The sequence below is a fragment of the Halyomorpha halys genome, unplaced genomic scaffold (assembly GCF_000696795.3).
Source record: "Halyomorpha halys isolate HHAL.00 unplaced genomic scaffold, Hhal_1.1 Scaffold655.1, whole genome shotgun sequence".
In the NCBI taxonomy this organism is placed as follows: Eukaryota; Metazoa; Arthropoda; class Insecta; order Hemiptera; family Pentatomidae; genus Halyomorpha; species Halyomorpha halys.
Genome location: NW_027105601.1, coordinates 607,413 through 629,023, shown reverse-complemented (window position 1 = coordinate 629,023; position 21,611 = coordinate 607,413). Strand labels below are relative to the sequence as shown.

Genomic DNA, 21,611 nt, shown 5'->3' with positions numbered 1-21,611 from the left:
TGGATATTTTGATGAATAAAGGTGATTATTTGAAAATATTTATTTATTTATAATTTCCCCCAAAAAAACGACAGGACTTTTTGAATGACCTGGTATTAATTTAGTTTGTTCATAACTACATTTCTTGTTGTCATAATACCATTCTTTATACATCTATAGCACTAGTAATTTATTTATTATTCATTTTAGCTCTACTTTACTTTTCTAATTACTTCTGTCATAGTTTCATTTTTTTTATTTTGTTCTTTGTAGCCCTAAAAAAGCCCTATACGCTGGGATTCAATTTTTTTTATTGTTAATCTTGATGACCACTTGGACCTCTTGTTGATTTTCTATATGATCAACTATAACAATAACTAAATAACTAGTTAATCAAAAAGTAATCCAATGTTATTAAAATCTTCTATGTATTAAGTTTCATACAATAGAAATATTTTAGTTTGCATGATCTTTAAAAAATATTCTAATTTTTTTTTTTGGTCAAAAAATACTTTTGGTTTTCAAAAACTTCAATTCTTCAGGAGTAAACAATCTCAAGTTTTTGAACCATTTCTATCTCCTATTTATTACCTATTTCATTCTGGTCTTTCCTGCTACTTTCCATGTTTTTTTAATTCTACCTTATGGCCTGTTTCACGTGTGGAATAATTATTGTCCTTTCCAAACCTTTGATTATGACAGGCATAGGTTTACCTCTTTCCTTACTTCCCATTCAACTTCTGAACAAGATACTATTAAAATGTATATGATTTATAATATTAGATTTTAGAAACAAAAATTTCTAAAATGCACTTTTATCAGACTAACTTACACAGATACTAGCCCCGAGTGTTAGTAAAAGATTTAACCATTACACAAATTTCACTTACTTATGTTTTGCTTGGAAGATGATTGTTGGCATGTTGCTTTTTGAATCTTTGAACACAGATGTTTTTTCAAATAAATAAATATGACTAGATACTAGTATAAACTGACAAACAACTGTATCACAAGGGCTCTAAACAATAACTACTTTTAACTGTTTTTTTTTTTTTTTGTTTTTTTCAAAACCTCTTTATTGTTTTTAAATGTACAAATTACAAATATATATAATACAGTTCAGATATATACATTGTATCTTTGTTTGCCGTATGGCATTATAAGACAGGTTACACTTTTTTAACTGTCAGGGATTTCCTTAATTTATATGACCCATAGAGCCTAGAAGGTTTCAGAACAATTTTAAATACTTATATACCCTGATCAATTTCTTTTAGGTTACAAATTTTGTAAATTATTCATTATTTTATATATTTACTAATTACAATATATAAATGTTTCTTAAATAATTTTCAAATAATTCAAAAATTAAATAAATATAATTATAATTAATTTTACAAAGAAGCATACCTAATTTTTAAAAATAATAAATTATTCAGTATTAACCCTAATTAATATAATTACTACGGTACAATTACCAAAGTCTAAGGTGCAATGTTTATATCTTGCTTTGCTTACAGACTAATTTCTACTAGATGTTCTTTCAAATAAAATTATTAATATTTATATCAAAATAGGCACATTTGTAGATAATGGGCAAATTCAAGCACTTTTGGTGGCAGTTGTAGAAACACTGCACTGTAACCTTTCTTGTTTCATTTTTACTTTTTTGGTTGAATATTTGTTTTTCTTTTATCAAAGTTATTTGTTGGCTCTGAAGTTTTTATTTGTATGTCTTGTATTTTTATACTATATGTTATATATATATATATTTATTAAATTTGGATGGTTTTAAATTACGTCTAAATTACAAATTTTTAAGCAGTGTAGAATACATCAGGTGTTTATTATGAATGCATTACTGTGTAGCACTGACCTAAGTAAGAAGCTTAAAACGGAGGGTTTAACATCTCCTAAATACAAGAAACTGTCATTTAAAAACATTTGTGGATTTCTCTGATCCAGTACTATCATCGGAGTTTTAAATTTCCTATCTTAAAAACTTTTATAAACAAATATTTTTATATGTATGTTAAATAAGCTAGTTGGATAGGGGTTTCTTTATTTTATAGATTTGGTTATGGTCCACTTATACCTTTTATCTCTACTATCCTGCACTGATCGAATTAAGTATTAAGAATTTTGTAGTTAAGCAAAGGTATGCATGGCTTGTTAAGGATTAATTTATTGTAGGAAACGATTAAATAAGTTTAAATTTTAATTTTTAAGAGGAAAGTCGATACCAGAATGTAATAGTAATATGTAGTTTGGAGATTTTTTTTATCGGAGTTTGCTGACTTTTAGATATTGCTTTTGCTTAACTGTGATACTTCATTTGTCATAAATAATCTTGATACTATTTTATATTTAAAAAAAAAAAAAAAAAATCATATCTTCAAATTATTGGAGAGATATCGCACAAGAATTCTCAGAATCAGAGATAAATTGATATCCTATTAGATGCTGACAAATAATCTGTAGAATATATTTTTTACTTATCTCAGTTTAAGCGGTAATATATTAAAATATAATTTAGTTGATAAGTTATAAATAAAATCAAATACCGAATGCTATTAGTAAATCAATCATAGTAACATTTATTGTACTTCTATGGAAGAATATATGTTTTTTGTCTCAAAAAAGAGTAACCTTGATAAGAAAATGATACTTTAATTAAACCAATCTAACTTTTTTTTCAATCCTCGTCGAAATTATTAATTACTAATTTATCTTATTTAGTAATTTGATAATTTATTTGGTATGGTATTATTGGTATTAAGTGCCATTATTTATACCCAAATTAATTGAATTAATAGTTTTTTTTTTGTATCTTAACAACACTCACTTGTAGCTAAATTAATAATGGTATGGTATAGAAGTTACTAATTAAAAAAAAAAATGTTTTTCTTATTTATACACAATAATATACATGTAATAGGAGTTGTGTTTTATTTTCACCTTATTGAGGCTTAATGCTTGGTGTTTGGACTGGTATCAGCTTTTCTCTTAACATTTTTCTCTCTTTCATTTGTTAATTCCTGTAATATGTTTCTCGGTACTTTTCCTTCTGTTAAACATATAATAATTACGATTTCAGGTTGACAAGACTCTGAGGGACAAGATGTGAACTGCTTGAATGTTGACAGACTTAAAACTATTACATATAAATGTTATGTATTAATTAGTTCATATATATACCATTTATATGTATTATTGTATACCTGTTATGGTTCAGATTTAATGCATATTCTTGGCGAATCACTTTCATAAAATTTGTCTTTATAATTTTCTTTTTCCCCCGGATCTTATTAAGAAATTTAGTACTGAAATGCTTACTATTTTTATTTATTTATTATTATTATTTTTTTTTTTTTGAAAAATTATTAATGCTTTGGGCAAGGAAAACCACTGGCCATGTTACAAGAAGTGGTTATTTATTTATTTTTTTCATAGTGCATTATGAATTATTCTTTTGAGACAAAAATTCTAAAGATTTTCTTGCCCTAGCGTAGCATTGTTAGAGAAAACACTAGATGTGCATTATCTATGCCTGTCAATAAAATAAAATTATGAGTCGTGTATGTACATAAAGATATATATTTAAAACTTGTACCTGATTCTGCATGGTGATTACAGTGGGTTTGCAATAAATGTATATATGAAGGAATGGACATGCATTCCCTATTAGATATTGGTGACCTAAGTCACTATCCGTTTATGTGTAGTGCTTAGTCACATTTTTTTTTTTTTTAATTAAATAATTATTCTAAATTATCATTTTTTTTTTTTAACATAATTTAGAATTTAAGTCATTTTCACAACCTCATTGTGATTTTTTGTGTAATTTACTTGGTTACTTTTTTAAAATTTTGTTTATAGAAATTTCTACTCCTAGAAAGTAAAGAGAAAAAAAAATGATTAAAAATCATCAGTTTTTCCAAATTTTACATAATGTGTCCTCATTATGTATTTATTTATTTATTGTGACTTCTACATATGCTGTAGATAAAAAAAAAAGTTAAAATGTTAATTAGTAAGATGATTTAAATGCCATATTTAGAGAATTTATGCTCAGTAGAATATAAGGATAATCTCATTTCATTGTTTATTATTTATTTTGATTTAAAATAAATATAATTGTTTTTGTTTTCATTCTTAAATTTATTTATTTTTAGAACATTTAAATTTATAATGCTACTTAATATAAATAAATTTTGGTAGTTGATAAATTTCTGGTATCCAGGCTTTATTTAAAAATTTAATTGAATTTAAAAGAAAACTAATTATTATTATTTCATGTATTAACTGTTTTCTCTCTTTTTTTTTTTTTTTTTTTTATTCTAGTTGTGTACATTATGTGAAATTTATTGTTTAAGCTTCTTGTTAATTGTTTACTTTTAACTAATTGCTGTAGAAATTATAGATAGGGTATTTAATATATTGTTAATTAGGATTGTTTATGTTTTGTACATACAAAAAAATTTCGTCTTGTGCATATTTTTTACTACTTGCCTTTTGTACACCTTACTATGTGTTACAAATAGAGTTATTAGAAATAGTGTTTTTATTTTAGTGAGAAGGTTCAGTAAAAAAATTTGAAATATGAATGATAGAACAAAGTATGAGTGATTTTTGTGGATTGGACCGTTAAAAAATAAAACAAAATTCTTAACTGCTCTTTGGCATTTTAAGGAAAACAATCATTACCTATAAGTAATATCGAGTAGTTACTTTAAAAAATTATGTTAAAATCTACAATGTGATGTAATAATATACAGGGACGGGAATGTCTTATGTTTCCAAGCTATTAGCATTTATATAAAAATATAACTTTGACTTGAGATCTTTTATGTATGTTTTTAAAAGAATTGTTTTGTTGATTGTAGTTACCAATGATACATGTTTTACTTTTAAATCATTGCTTTCAATTTATGACTAGACGAGTAAATTTTTACAAAAACTTTTTGGGCATTGTAAATGACAATCCTTTCCCTGGTTATCTATGATAGTATTGGATAATCTAATGTCAGTATTTAAAGTTAAGTTTTCTATATTTTTTTTATTATTATTATTTCCCCAAAGCGGTCAGCATTATTTCATAATGAATGGTAGTAGGTGATGAATGCTTGAAGACTTTTTATGTAATATTATTTGATCTCTTTATATTTACTAACATTTAAATGAACTTGATTATTAAAGAGCCATCGTTAAATGTGCCTATTAATGAAATCGGTTAAGTGAAAACACGTAAACTTTTGATATTTACTTTACTTAAAATTGTCTTTTATTTTATTATACCTAGCCTCGGTGCACATTTGGCTTCTTCGTGTATGATTCTTTGAGGATGAATTGGAACGACAGCGGAAATTCATTGCAGAAATTATGAGTATTGTTTATTTCTGTAATAGAACAATATCAATTGATCAAATACTCAAATCTCTACAATAGATGTTCGCTATTTAAAGTTGGAAATTTAAATAATTAAAAAAAAGGGCTGAACGGGTGTTCTTGTACAAACTAGTTATAACAACTCAAGAGAAAGGTATTTTGTATTATAGGAGTAACAATTTTATATAAATAATTGTGTATATATGTATTCTATACATGTATACTATGTTTGTGTGATTTTTTGTTATATTTCACAGTAAAAATTTTAATACTGTCTAAATATATATATTTTTTTTGTATAATGAGAACTAAAGAAATTTGTATGTACTATATATAATCTATTATTGTCTTTCTAAAAGTGAAAATCTAGACTTATGTGATACAAATTGGATATGTACTTTAGTTGAACTCAACTAATGGATTACAGTATCTGTTTTCACATGTTGTATCTTTTTCTCTTCCCTTTCCTTTTTTTTTTTAAATTTTTTTGGTGTTTGTCTAAAGTTTAATCTGTTGCTTTCAGATTCTATTAGCTCTATAAACAAAATAGTTATTTTCTGTGTTGGTGTGAGGAGTCTGTTATTTTCATGCATGCTTTATTTTTCTTAGTATACCTTTTAATAAACAAACAATCCTTTACCTTTTAATTTTTTTTATATCATGAGGATGAGGTACCATGTAAATTTTTAAAAAATTGATTTCATGTTCATCTCTAAAACTTCATTTTTAGAAGATCGTTAGATCTTATGTAATTATGTGATCTGCGTGGCCGTCAGAAAAAGAATAAAATAGTATTAAACTATTTATTATGTGCCAGTGTTTTTCTCCACTCAGCAGTGGACTTCCTTATGGCTGAAAACAAGATTAAAAAAATATATATATTTATAGTAAACCAGGTAGGAGTATAAGATGATATGGAATATATATGTGCACTATTGTAAGACTAAAAAAATATTTGAAACTTAAAAATCAACAGACTAAATTAAAAGAAAATAGAAAGGAGTATAAATGAAGAATGCAGCATAAAATAAATAGTTTTGTTCCTTATCTCATCGCCTCCTGGATAATCTTCTTTCATTGTTCATTTTTATTTTTAAAATTGAGTAACACAAATCCTTTAAATAAGTTTATCAACATTAGGCTTAACGTTGGGCCGCCCGTAGCTCAGTGGTTAAGACACAGTCTTACCTATTTGATGTCTATTGGCGGTGCCGGTTTAAATCCAGCCTGGGACATTGACTTTTTTCATTTAGTGGCGGCCCCACAAAATGAAAACTTTGACCCCCAACCATGGTTAGGCAGTATAGAACTCCAATGAGAGTCTTGGCTAAGAAAAACAACATTAATTATCTTTCATTTATTAAAATTCTATCTTTCTGTTATTTTTTTAAAAAATCCAAATAATGCTATTAATTTTATTAGTATATTTAAATATAATTAAAAATTAATCTTATTTATAATTTTAATTGTTGATCATTTTATTGCATGTTTTATTATAACATTCTAACTTAATCTTAACTATTTTATAGATGAAATAGATTTGATTTTAATTAATTTTATTTCAAAATTCTGTAGTTGTTATTAATATAATCTATCTCTCCATATTATTGGTATCTACTTTCATTCATATATTTTCTTATGATAAAAAAAAAACTTATAGACCATGGACTGTTGGTACAAGTATTTAGTCTGTTCGAAGACACAAGAGAAATAGGGTAAACAAAAACATGTGAACTGTGGGTTGGGTGGCATTCTGTATTTGAAGCTAGACAGAATTCCACTCCACCTGCAGTTGATATGTTTCGGTTTACCATATTTCTCTTGTGTCTTTGAACCGACTATAGTTAAGTAGTACAATATTGTCAAAAATAGAAAATATTACTGTTCATTGTAATTTATTATAGTGAAACAAGTAACAGAATAAATATAAGCTGTGATATTTGAATGGCAGAAATGCAATCAGCCAATAAATTTATTTAATGAATCGATCAATGATACTCAATTTTTGAAATAAAAATGTGTTGGACCTTGAATGTTTTATTTTTTTTTTTATTTCTAAAAAGGCAGGAAATGTGTGAAATAGGTTCAGTGTTCTACATACATTTGTTTTTCCGAGTAGATTTAAGTAACTATACTATCTTAGTATAGGTCGATAAAGGGTAATATAAATCAAAATTATCTTTGTATTAAAAACATCAGCTATGAAAATTGCTATTTTCTTACTTTTACTACCCTATATTTAAAATTTTATTTTGGACAGGAAATAGGTTGTATATATATATTTTTTTATTATCTAGTGCTTCTCAAATCAATACCCAAGTTTTATTCATAAGAATATCTATTCATTACTCCACCAACTTAGGTAATAAACTTACTAGTTAAACATCAGTCAGGTATACTTTATGGATACATGGCATCAATAATGTGCCTGAATGCCAAAAAGTAATTCTTGATTTTGACCCGAAAAACAATCAAATGTTCAACAATAGAAAGTGATCTAAATGCCACAATCTTATTTACTCTTTCATTCTGGCATTTAGGCCATTTTTTAGGTTTTTGAATATGGCATTTAGTTCAAAATGAAAGAAACTTTTTTTTGCCACTGGAGGGCCTGTTATGATGTCCAGTCTTCAGTTGAATTTTGTTTTAATTCAATATTATAAGCAAGTATTTAATGTATAACATTAAAAATTTAACTATTTTTCCAATTTGAATTTTTAACTAATATTAATTATTATTGAAAACACGTAAGTTATTTTTAAAGTATTGTTTTGTTTTTACATTATTTCTGTTTAGGTGAATCTACATACCTGTGAAGCCCGAGAACCTTCCACCAGTCATTATTATACTCTATTCGGTCTGTGATTTATCAAATATTGAACTGAAAACTGAAAATGTTTATTAGTTTTATCGGAATGATTGTTGTGTTACGTTTTTGCCTGTTCCGTTGAGTAGATTGTAATCATAAGTACAAAATCTATTACTATATAATTACTTATTCGAGTGTGCGTTTTGTGTATGTATATTTACATACAAAACCTGAATTAAATTTACATAAAAAGCACATATATTTAATGTTTATATTTTTCTATTGGTTTTATTTAAAGATGATTTAATAACCTATGTTCCATAGAGAGTAGGTTAAAAAAAATTAAGAGTGCAATGTTTTGCAGTGTTATATAAAAAATAATATTAATATAAGATTTACCATCAATAACTTTCTTATTTCCTAAATTGTTTGTCTATTAGGTAATTTTACAAATTATCTAACTTGTTGTCTTTTAGTTGCCACAGTTCGAATTTTTATGTAATTAATTGATTGTTAGTGAATCGGCTAGGTATTTTTTTTAAAAAATAAATATTGGTATACTTTTTATCTTTAGTTGATCTCTTTTAACTTTTATGCTTACCTATAATTTTTGTACCCATTACTATGTTATGTTTGTTTACTTCTATTTATTATTGTTTACTTCATTCTGACTGATACATTTTATAACCAAAATCAAGTTTAGTTTTATAATAAAAGGGGAAAATAACCCATTTATCCCTGCCAAATGATTTATTGGAAGGCTCTTGAAGTAGATAAAAAATGCATAAAAGAAAAAAAAGTTGAAGATATCTTTTTATTTTATTTTTTTATTTCCATTCTGTTAAATATTTACAAAAAGACTCTTCAAGAAAAAGCTTTAAAATAAATTTAAGAAAATGATACATTTCTACTTAATTACTTTTTTAATGAAATAGTGATTTTTAATATATCTTACATTGTATAACTTAGTATGAAAAATAAAAAATAAAATAGAAACTGTAATAAATTTTAAAGAAACATAATGTTTTATGCTTATTTAACCTCCAATTTCACATAATAACGTAAGTAATACAGGAAGCGGCAAAAGTAACTTACATATTTCTTGTGTAGCCATGAAAAAATGGCTAATCTGGGTGACTGTGTTGGAAGTCTGGCTGCCGCAATTACTTCTGCATCTGGTTAGAGCTTCCCTCATCCAGGTAGACCACTAGGCGAAATGGTGGATACCATGTGATTCGCCTGGTGTTCGTGAAACATTGCTTCTCCCTCAGAGGCTAGCCAGCTAGTCATTAGCTCTGGCGTGGTAGTAGGGGCAAGCCAGGTCCTAGCCTGCATGGCACAATAGACAATATAAGGCAATATCTTGTCTTCCAGTATGCACGGCAAGCAGGGGCATCAAAAAATGAGACCTCCGACCCTGACTTTATACAAAACCAAAAAGCACCAGAAAATTTGGTAAATCTGGATTACGAAAATCCAATAATTATTCCTTTTTGCTTTCAAGTGTAATGTATCAGTATTATTTAACCGCCAATCCCCCACCCTACTTCTTTTCCTGTCTGTCTTCAGCATCATTTTTGTACTTCTCTGCATCCAGTAAGGTATGTGTCCAACATTATTCATTATTTTCCTTTATTCTTGATTTTTATTCTCATCCCCCTTTTTCTATCTTTTAGTGTGTACTGTATTTTTGTATTTCTTTTTTGTTTGTTATTATTTCTGTTTTCATTAATTGTTTAAAACCTTTTTGTAATTCTTGTTTACCTATACTTTTCACTCTTCATCTTATTTTCTTAAATCATTGTGTTCATTAAATTTTCACTTATTTTAAATCGTTATTAGTCACACTTTAGTTTATATATATATATATCTCATATTATCTATTTTCTTCCTTTGTTACCTTATTTTAGTGTTTGTATCTTTTTTAGCCCTAATGAAGCCCAGCAACATGGGGCAAAGTTTTGGCTCACATTAAATATTTCAATTACTATTTGAGATTTTTCTTGGACTGCACCTGAACCATCTTCCTTTTATAAAAGTATTTATATTTAAATGGAATAGTAATCACATACATAATTTTATTAGACCTGAGCAGACTAGCCAGCAAAAAGTTTTAATGGTTGGATGAAAGGCAGTGAATTCTAACGTTTTTACGTTGGACATTTAAAGCATTAATAAAGAGTATTGAAACTTAATTGGATACAATTTATTTTATTTAAATAATAAAACCAGGCTCGAACAAGTTAAAAGATTATATATGAAAACATTCATTATTAAAAATAATTCTTTGATTACTACTCAAAGATCTGATTGAGCACATTTATGGACTTCTTCAAATCAAAGATATAAGAATCAAAAGAGATAATTTTTAAAGCAAATTAATTAAAGTCACTAAAATGTTATTTCAAGTACTTTCAAATGAGAATTGAAAAAAAAAAGTTCATATACTTCAGATTAAATTTAGTCTGGAACTTTGTAAGTTACTTTTGCCTGCTTTGTGTAATTAGTACATCTATATCATCTGACACAACTAGTAATCTGACATAGTGCTCATCAGGACATGAAACATTTATGTCACTGCATTTTGATGCGTTTATCCATCAAATCAGAGTTGTGAATTATTTTACTAGGAAAGAGTGAGACATTTTTTTAAAGACAGTAAGTAGCCTTCTATAAAAAATTCTTTATATGCATGGTTTCTTTAAGAGCATAACAACAAAATCTATCATAATAAATACATAAAACAATAATCTAACATACTCTGGTCCATTATGCTCCTGATTATCTGCAGTATATTCTGATTAAAGTTGGTTGATGTACGAGAATAAGTTTGATCTCCCTCAAGGACTAACATCGAGAACAGGTTTGATCTCCTTGAAGGACTAACATCAACTACCCCAAAAATAGTTAGAGGGAAACCTTTCCTACTCTACCCGCCCACAAAATCTAAGAATTACCCCCAGACCTATCTTACCTTATAAACTTTTACTAATAATGAGTAGAGAGGTCTTTTAAAAACAAATTTAGTGAAATCGAACAACATTGTATAATTACATAAAATTGAATTCAGGCATTCAGGAAACTGTTCTAATACAATTAATATGTTTAGTAGATAGAAATATAAAAGGACATATTGGTGTAGTAGGGCAACAGAATCATCTAACTGAGGGAGTAAGCAATAAATTATATTTATAACAACTATATTGCAAGAAATGTCTTTTTGGGGGGAATAAAATTGATAAAAGATAGATTTTATTGAAGTAAAAACATTGCTTTTTATGCCTCCCTTGAACAATATATGGATAGATACCCAGAAGCGATACTAGATAGGGCCATCTGAGGCTGAGGGAGTTAAGGCATCAGTCTTAACAACCTCGAAATTGCAATGACACTGGTTCGTATCTGGCCTGGGGTGGTTGACTTTTATTTCATAATGGTCTCACAGAAAGAAAACACCATGGTTAGAACAAGTTGTTACCTATGAATAATCCCTCTCCCCTAGTTGTCAGAAATTACCAGGCAAGGTTTAGTTTTTAAAAAAACATCATTGAGTGATTTTAAGGCATAAATAGAAAAGGGGTGGGAATTAATATTTACCATTGGAATTCATAGCTTACATAACCATATGAAGGATAATGATATGAAGATGCCTGATTTCGCTGTTGTATTTTACCACCCACATAAAAATTTTAAATAAATAAAAAACTAAAATAAATAAATTTTTTGTCACTAGTTTGCCATCTTTAAAAGACGATAGGTGCTATGATTTGTTCTTTATTTATTTATTATTATATTTTTGTTTATTCTCTTCATTCTTCCTTATGATTCAGTCTCTTAGAGAGTACAATTTTTGTTTTTATTAATTCTTTATCTACTTTCATACGTTTACATGTTATTACGTCTCCTGTTCCTTTTAAATCTAATAGTCTATGTTATTATTTTTTTTTTATGTATACTTATTATTGTACATCTTGTTTTTTTTTGTTTATTTTATATAATTTTTTCACTTATATTTACAAAATTTTGAACCCCATCTCAGTTTACTTCTTTGAATCTAAGATAGATAATAATTATCTTAGATTGTCAACATATTTTTAATAGTTTTTTATCTTTTTTAGCCCTGCAAAGTGGGGTGAAACGTCAGCAAATAAATAGTTAACTATTTTTTGTTCCTTTTTGACTACACCCCGACCTTGGGGTTCTCCTTCATATTCAATAAAATATATTATCACTCCTAGTGACTTAGAGGCATGTATCGAACCTGATGGATGTGAGAGTAAACTAAGGGGCTAATGTGGATTCTAAACACAACCTTAGTCATCAAATTCAAGACCAGGATTTCTGTGGTGGGAAACCATAGGGTGATGGTTTCCCTGGTTTAGACTAGTGGTCTTCAGACCACAGGTGTGCCTTAAGACCCATACATTTCCACAAGAATCTGGCAATACATATTTTTATGTTTTTTTATCTATTGTTAGAACCATTTTATTAATTATCTTTCTTGATGTTGGGGTGTCAACTGGAAGATTTTAACAGGCAAACACATAATAAAAGTGACACAAAATGCACTATTATGCAACCAAATTTTTAAATATTTACCATGGGGGATATTTGCTCCAAATCAAGAGTTAAGGTGGACCGCATATGGTTCAATTTCCAGCTTAGTGGTTCGTAAACTTCTTTGGGTTGGAAATCACTGTCATAGGGGAATACCACACGGTATTGAATATAGAAAAGCTAAAAGACCCCAAAGTAAATTCCAATTCAGTATATGTAAGGATGTTAAAATCAGAGAACTTTCCCAAGAAGATGGCAAAATTATTAAAATACTCTCTTGAACCACGGAGAAAGGCGGGTGTAAAGAGTTGAGAAGGGTCATAGAAATATAAGGTATCTCTTTATTAATCATCATCATCAATTGGCACAACAACCCATTACTGGGTCCTGGCTTCCTCAAGCAGCTTCCACCAGTTTAATCTGTTAAGTGTAGCTGCTCTCCAATCCCTCACTCCGAGCAGGGCCCTTGAATCCTCTTTAACACCATCGGAGCTTCGAGCGGCCCCTCGGCCGTGTTCCATGTAGGCACTCATTGAGAAGTTTATTTGGGATCATCTCCTTATTACCTGATGACTATAAAGTGTTTTCAAGTATACTTTAACTAAAAGCCCCTTTCCTTTATTACCGGAAAATAGGTCTTCATTAAGGAGGCTTCTTGAGATCTTGAGAGAGATCTACAAGAAAACAAATTTTATGGATATGGAATATGTTGAAAAAAGCCCAGTAGCTACAATATGAATTTTCATAAAGGCTGTCATCAGAGATGAACTGTACCAGAGTTTACCTCAAATGGGGAAACCAGCCAAACTCAAGGTGACTGTGACTGTCTTGTATTCTTGCTATTGAACTTAGCTGTGGAATTAACAGTAAGGAATTCAGATAAAAGGAACTGTTCAATTAATCTGCAATGATCCTAACCTTTGCAGATGATGTTATTGGTAGAACTTTTACAGGTATTACAGAATTGGAGCTGAAGTGGGTGGTGAATGTGGATAAAACCAAATACATGCTTGCAGGACCTCGAAGTGGTATCCATGACCACCTATGAATAGAAATTCAAGATCATATCTTTGAGAGGATAGAAGAGTTAACCTAAACCTTACTGTTCTCTTGTACAATACCTACATAATATACATAAAGACATGCTACTGTAGAACAAAAAAACAGCTAACTTAAAATCACATCAAATATTTAAGAAACGATTCATATAAACAAAATGAAAAATCATTACTTCAAAGCATATGTTGCACTGGATTTTCAGGGTAAATAACATCACTAGCACACATGATTATATAGGAAACTTACATTGATTAAAGTTCTGTCCTTTATTTCTTAGGAAATATATAACGGATTAGAGGGAAATAAGAAGAACTCTTTTAATTTTTTTTCCTGTAATATCTTTACTTACATTATGAAAAAATTCTGGTTGCTTAATTATGTATATTCTGTACATGTAAATCCTCACAACCTTAATTTTATCTTTTGGGATCTAAATGAATAGATTCAAGTATCAATATTGAAAACTATATGACATTTAAAAGAATGTGATTATAGACATATGTAAACAGGCTCTGAAAATGCCCTAAACTTTAATAATATATTCTCTATGAAAAAAAGAATTCAGGTCCATTCCCAATCCATTAATCAGTCAACTTGAAATATTAGAAGGGAGTTTGTGACAAGAGGAATAATAAGATTCAATTTACCTTGATGTAAGCATTAAAAAAAAAATTAATAGGTCAACATACAAGGCATTCCCTTAACAGCTCGGAAAAAAACTTGATAAATATTTTTTTGGAATTAGATGTTTGAAGTTTTTATCAAACCTTCTCTCAACTAATACATGAAATTTATTAAAATCATCAATTTAAGGTACAAAATTGATAACAAATGGAATGTCTTGAGGGGGATAATAAAACTCATGAAGTATATAAAAATTTTAAGAGTCAAATTCACACAAGACACTGAAGAAAATAAAAAGAATAACTACAAAAGTAGACTTCTACACTTAAATGGAAAACTTAAAAAAGTGAGTGTACTAATAAATGGCCACTTAGGTAAGTAAGCAGGAAAATAAGGGTCACTAACACTTTTCTAAAAAGTTATCTGACAGCTTCTATGTTACTATTATCAATTGCCTGATTACATTTTAAGGTTATAATTGTTTTGTTTAATATTGAAAAACAATAACCTCAAAATACATTTAAGGGGTCAACATATTCCATCAGCAGTTAAGGCGTAAATTTTGCTTAACGAATTGTAGTATTTGTTTCTGTATAGACTAAGCGGGATCACATCAAAAACCACCTAGGTTAAGTATAAAGCTTTACTCTTTTAAACTTTACACTTAACCAGTAAACGTAAAGGTTTACTTACTATTAATACAGTGCCATCTATGAATTCAGCCCTTAAACTGTAGCCAAAGTTTTTCCTGAACATTTGCCAGTTCACCAATTTAATTAAATTTTAACTACATTCACCAAATTAAATAAAAGTAACATAAGACGTGAAAACAACTTATTGAATAATTGTATCAGGATAATCCATATTTTTATAATTAGAAAACTTTACTATATCATAATAATAAAAAAAATACAGATTAAAATATTTACATAATTATATACAAATTTGTACATCAGACAGATTTTTCTTGAAATATAAATAAATACCAATTATTTTAAAATTATTTATCAGTACTATCGAGCACGTGGTCTCGCTCTGTTGAAACTAGTCCTTGGTTTTCCTTTAGGAGGGGGAGACTTAGGTCGCAGAGCTTCAATGCGTTCAGTACATCCAGTTGTGAGTGTCGAAGGCGTAAAGTAGCTGGCGTAAAGGTCTGGGTTGAAGTTGCTATTTGTCAGTTCAGGACCTAATGTTAACCATCCTGGACGAATAGTAGAATCTCTTCCAAAAACGTGTAACCTAAACATCATAACTATAATAGTATAAATACTAGCTATAATTGAAGGACTTCGGTAAGAATGTGACAAGCCATTCAAAAAATCAGAAAAATTCTACAGTTCTTATGTAATGTTTTATTCAGTCCATATTCCATTCTAAATGTAAATATATTGGACTCATAAACAATTTGTTAAACAAATGAATGCAATAAATAGCTTTATAGAAAAACAAAGGAGTATTTTGTACAAAATTCTAATAGTTATAAAAATTGTGGTTTGTCATATTTTTCTCTTAAGTCCTTAAATTGTGAAGGTAATAACTATAAATTTACCTTAAGATCAACATAATTACATATACTACAAATAATCAATTTTTTATATAAGATAACCAAACAACACTAGAATGACTCCCTTTTATGTGTATAAGAGGCGGAAGTTTATTTCAGCACCTTGCCTGTAGAGTGTAATATATGTCATGAGAGAACAGTAACAAAATTTAAGTTTATTTAAGGATGAGACCAATACATGTCAGTTTCAGAAAAATATCTAACAGTAAATAGGCTGAAAATTAAAAAGAAAAAAGTACAAGAGAAGTTGTAATTTGATTTAGTTTATAGTTTTACAAAAGATAGTAATTTTAGGAATTACACTTGTTTACAGTTTAACCTAAACTGATTAGGAAAATGGGAAGTTGCACCAGATATTTTATTTTTATTTATTTACTGATGTATAAGAATAAATAATTAATTCAAACAATAATATATAGTTCAATAATCAGCAGTTTTTTTCTTTTTTTTATAAACGAAATTTGAAAATATTGTACAACCCTAACGAAGGGAGGTAATTAAAAAATATGTAATTTGTTTTAAGAAAGAAAATCAGGCACAGGCTTTATTTTACATAAAAGTAAAATAACCACACAACCATAGTGAGGTGGTAATTTGTTTGTTGATTCTACATACAAAAATATTGGATGTGTCGAAGCTTTCATTCGAATGTTTCCTATGAGTCGAGAACAACAAATTATTTTATATTATTTTAATAATTATTTTATATTAATGTTTCCTGCTATTGCTTTGTTTTGATTACAAGATTATTTTATACCGATTGATTTGTTTTTTTCTATAGAATAAGAAAAAATTATAGTGATACCATTAAATGAGTTTAAATGCACAAACAATTGTAATAATCAAAAGGTGCTTCTACTAAACCAGGCATTATAACATTTTTTTTTTTTTTAAAAAGCAAATCAAATTAGTTTTTTGTTGTCTTTTAAAATTCTTGAATACTTGATAATTCTTGAACTAGATTATTGTAGATTTTTTTTTCCTCTAATGTCCATTTTGATCTAAACACTCAAAACTCCTGAGGACTTATTGAGGAGTTATTGTTATTATTGAGTTAGTTATTTAGTGATTCTGTTTTTAATAACTTCAACAGATAGTTATTTTTCACTGATTTATTTTTATTACACCCTTAATCATTATCTTGTTAAAAGAATCTAACTACTTATACAAAATAAAAAAAATCAATAGGAAATAAACATTACCTTCTCCTACCTAAGCAGAAATGTTCAATTATATGAAATATTTCCACTGGTTTTTCTAAAGAGCCATATTCTGGTTCTTCACTAATAATTAAATCTATATCCACATTAGCATGTATAAAATCACCATCTGTTGATCGACGTACAGTTCCCTTTATTCCCATCAAGCAATGCTCCTATTAAAAAGTAAAAAATATAGGTAAGTAAAAGTAAAAATTATTTTTGTTGTTGTTGTTGCCTGGGGCTTTAGGGCGTAAAACCCTGAGGTCATCAACGCCCATATTATTTTAGTTATATTTTCTTTCATACTAAAATGTAATAATAAAATATTCTAATAATAAATAATAAATTTAAACTTTAACAAATAGTTTTCAACCACTAGCAGAAGCTACTTAGTAGCCCTGCTGTGCCCAAAACAACATATTAATATTGATACGTTCAAAGTAATTAAAGTAAAAAAAAAAATAAAGGTATTTTTCTATTTAAATATAGATGTGTTGCTGAATCAAATAGAGAATGTTTTTTTTTCTCTTTTTTTAATGTAAATTTATACATTATCTTGGATTCCAATTGTGCAAATATAGCTGGCACGATGTAATGGACAACACTCACCTCCGGCCAGAACAATTTGTACCAGTAAAATGGATTTTCTTAAAGAGTTTTTACAAACAAAATCGATCCACCAATGAAATCAGGAAGATTATTTAGATAATTGGAGCAGGTTCATATTTGCATTAAATTAAGTAGGTAAAAAAGCGAAAGTAGAGCATAAATTATATATTTAGAATATAGTCCAGCAGCACGTGATAAAAAAGGTGACTTATGTTTGAACATTCATTGTAAAATGATCATGTCCATTGGTCTGAAATCAAAAATGCATAAAAGATGACAGCCAGGTGAATACTATATAGTACTAGAAACAAAACAAAAAAAGAAACAAATAAACAGAAAAAAATCAAGAAAGTTCATTAATTTTTCATTCCCAGAAACAATCTACTAGATGAGAAACACATGCATGCCTTTTTTAATGTAGAGTAAATCTGCTAAAATAGAAAAAAAATTTTGACATTTTAAAGAGCTCTGTACATTCAATAGAACCCAAGATTCAGTTTATCTAAAAAACAGAATTTTTTATTCCATAAAACAAGAAATCATCATTTTGTGATTTTATTTGCCCAAAAATCACCCCCTATTCTTCTTCCACTATATAGTGGATAAATCACCAATTATCTATTTATAAATTACCAATTATTCATAAATATATATATGAATGAATGAAAAAATAATTTTATTCTACATATGTCCCCTAAGAATAAATACTTAGTTCATATATTAAGATTTTTATCTAGCAAACATTTACAAATTTTCAGATAGTAAAATGAAATTACATTGATATAATAGCTTTACTACTGTTTATAATGTTAATCAATATATGCCTATTTATTTGATTACAATGATGTGGAGGTTTGGTTATACAATAAGTGGAGGAATAAGTTTTGTTTAAAGGAACGAATAGATGAGGACTGGCGAATGGAAATGGGAAGAGAATTTCAGAAGGAGGTTGCACATATGACGAAGGATTTGCTGAAAAAGGCGGTTCTGTAGGAGAGCATATATAAATCAATCGGTTGGGATCTGGTGTTTAAGGTGTTGGTCAAAGGTGACACCAAGGTTTTTTATAATAGGATAGAAGTGGTTGGTTGTTAAGGAAGAGTAGAGGACAATAAGGGAGAGAATGAAGGAGGTGCTTAGAACCAATAAGAATGGCCTTGGTTTTTTCAGCATTCAGCTTCAAATCAATGTTAAACACCCAAGCATTAATGCTGTCAATATCTTCTTGTATCTTTTGGAAGGCCTTGAGCATCTCGGAGGGATGGAAGGACACATAGTTTTGGAGATAGTCTGCATATAGGTGGTATTGTGTGTGGTGAATGGAATCAGGAAGATCGTTGATATAAATGGAGAAAAGGTTTGGTGAAAGTGAGGATCCCTGAGGAACACCTCGTGTCAGAAGAAGGGGAGAGGAAAGAGGTTTATTCGGAATGACGACTGTTTGGGAACGATGGGACAGGAAGGAGAGGGACTTTAGGACACTATTTGACATGGAAAGGTTTTGAAGTTTATTGAGGAGCATCTTATGGTTAACTGTGTCAAATGCTTTCGAAAAATAAAAAAGAACTAAAATTGATATACGATGATTGTTTATAGCGGATTGGAGGTCTTGAGAAATTTTCAATAAACCAGATAGTGTGGAATGTTGAGAGCGAAAACCGGATTGGAAAGGATTAAGGAGAGCTTTTTGCTCGAGAAAATTATTAAGTTGGGAATGGACTAATCTTCCTAGTGGCTTGGCCAAATTGGATAAAATGGATATTGGCCGAAAGTCGGAAACTGAAGAAGGAGAAGGTACTTTGTTCAATGGTCGGACGAGGACTTTCTTCTAGGCTTTGGGAAAAACAGAATTTTGAAGGGAGAAGTTATAAATGTGCAGGAAGGCAGGAAGAATGGTAGGGAGACAAAGTTTGATGATCTTTACGGGAACATTGTCTGGGCCGTAATCATTAGTTCTGGACTTGAGGACTGCTGAGAGTAAGTCATCTGGAGAAACGTACAAGAAATAAAAGTTACTATGATCAAATGGGATTTCAGGGATGTGAAGAGATGAAAATTTGCATGAGGTTGTTGAAGGAGGAGGAGCAGCAAAGAAAGCATTAAGCCCGTCCGGATCAACTGGGTAATATGGGCAGGATTTAGGACTTATAACGGAGAGGTTATTTAGGATTTTCTATGGTTAAGGATTCAAGGTTTCACCAACTAATTTTCTTTGGTATAAGCAAGGGAGTGGGAATGTAGGAAATTTTGATTAGGTCATGGGAGGAAAGAAAAGACATAGGAATTTGGGAGGCGATTATTATGTTTAGGAAGAGAGGAATATATGGAGAATTCAAATGTATCATCAAAATGAACTCGAGGTAGGTGATAAATAACAATATAGAGGAGGGAAAAGGAGCTTGACATAAGTTGCACAAAAATGTATTCCAGATGGGGGGTGTCAAAGGAGGGGGGACTTTAAAAGGATTTTGGCCCTCAGATTGTCATGAATGTATAGAGCAGCTCCACTACCAGTATGGTCCGTTCGGTCATGACGAAGGAGGGTATAGTTTGGGATGGAGATGGAGGAAGTTGGGATAATTGGTTTAAGCCAAGTTTCTGAGATGGCAATGGTGTGTAAAAAATTTTGGAGGAAATAATCTAGAAATTCGTCCTAATGTGCTGGAAGGGATTGGGAGTTAACATGACAGGATGTTAGGATACTAATCATGTAGGACTAAAGGAAAGTGTGAGAAATGGATCAGATATTTGGGTTAATATCAAGGGAGAGTACATTCACTATTTGCCTATTTGAATACCCTGAGGTAGGCAATAAACTCATATTAGGCATATAAAAAATATACTGAGTGAAAAGATAACAAATTAAATGCAGTGTTACATTTAATTGAGAAAAATATAGAAATAATAAATAGAATTTACTAGAAATAAAACAAATACTTGAACATGATGATAATTAACTTGGTTTGAAAATAAAAATAAAAATAATGCTACTTAGAAAAGTAAATAAAAAATAAGATGAAAATAATAGATATAGATGTAAAAATGTGTTTGGAAAATATATCAGAAAAAGTAAATTAAGTTTACTAAAGGAAAGAAAATAAATGATATTCACTAATAAATTAATAGCTTCTATAAAAATGAATGTTTTTCTTAAGTTGAGAAATAAAAAAGAAAATGAAAGGTTATAATGAAAACGTAAAAATAGTCTAAGTAATAAAAATAATAAATAACAAATAAACAGAGGTTTAATTCTGATATAACCAGGGGGGTGATGTCAGTAAAAGGCTTTCAGATCCTCAGCTGTATTAATGATGACAACTGGTTGGGCATCTCGGCGGCATCTGACTCTCCCTCAAGCGAACCAGATGTTACCTCAATCTGCCGGCTCTTGGCCTCTCTTGGGGGGGGGGGGGGTCATCTCTTCGCCTATATAGATTTCAAACGAGTGGGTGAGCTGGCCTTGTTCGGCCTGATTTATTCTGGCTTCCATGCTTTTAATATGTTTTTTTAATTATTATTTTCAATAATTAGTTTTTCTATAGTTACGTCTTGCTTTTTGGCTCTTTTCTCCATAGTCTGCAGTCTCTCAGCGTTTTCAAATATTATTTCTCCCTGTGTGTTCATTACGTTTTTGATATCTTTTAGATTGTCAGTGATTTTCCCGATTTCTTTGAGTATCGCCATTATGTTTTCCTCCTTACTTTTGCTAGGTACGGCACTATATTGCCTAGCTCCTGACTTGGCCAAACTCAGACATGCGGGACAATTCCAGTTTTGTTTTTTATATTGAAAGATTTCGTTGTCCGGAATGTTACAGCAT

At 29.1% G+C, this 21,611-nt stretch overlaps 2 protein-coding genes across 6 annotated transcripts in view; one reads left to right on the top strand and one right to left on the bottom strand.

Annotated features, from left to right (window-relative positions):
* LOC106685077 (phosphatase and tensin-like protein) overlaps positions 1–9,131 on the top strand; it is a 35,184-nt gene extending 26,053 nt beyond the window's left edge. For 2 of the 4 annotated variants that reach the window (XR_001343784.2, XM_014427564.2), the window contains one exon: positions 3,077–5,808. Coding sequence is in view for 2 of the 4 variants with exons in the window: in XM_014427564.2 (XP_014283050.1) it covers positions 3,077–3,081 (5 nt within the window). In the remaining 2 variants the exon portion in view is untranslated. Of the gene's footprint in view, positions 1–3,076; positions 5,809–8,163 lie in introns of those variants that run through there. The other 2 variants (XR_001343785.3, XM_014427563.3) reach the window with 2 other exon arrangements.
* Positions 9,132–9,176: 45 nt separating this feature from the next.
* Positions 9,177–21,611, bottom strand: part of Mettl14 (methyltransferase like 14) — a 16,880-nt gene continuing 4,445 nt past the window's right edge. Inside the window, exons 7-8 of one of the 2 annotated variants that reach the window (XM_014427554.2) lie at positions 17,183–17,355; positions 9,177–15,655 (exon numbers count right to left, since the gene is read on the bottom strand). In XM_014427554.2, the coding sequence (XP_014283040.1) occupies positions 15,430–15,655; positions 17,183–17,355 (399 nt within the window). In that variant the 3' untranslated portion in view covers positions 9,177–15,429. The remainder of the gene's footprint in view (positions 15,656–17,182; positions 17,356–21,611) is intronic. The other variant, XM_067052446.1, reaches the window with a different exon arrangement.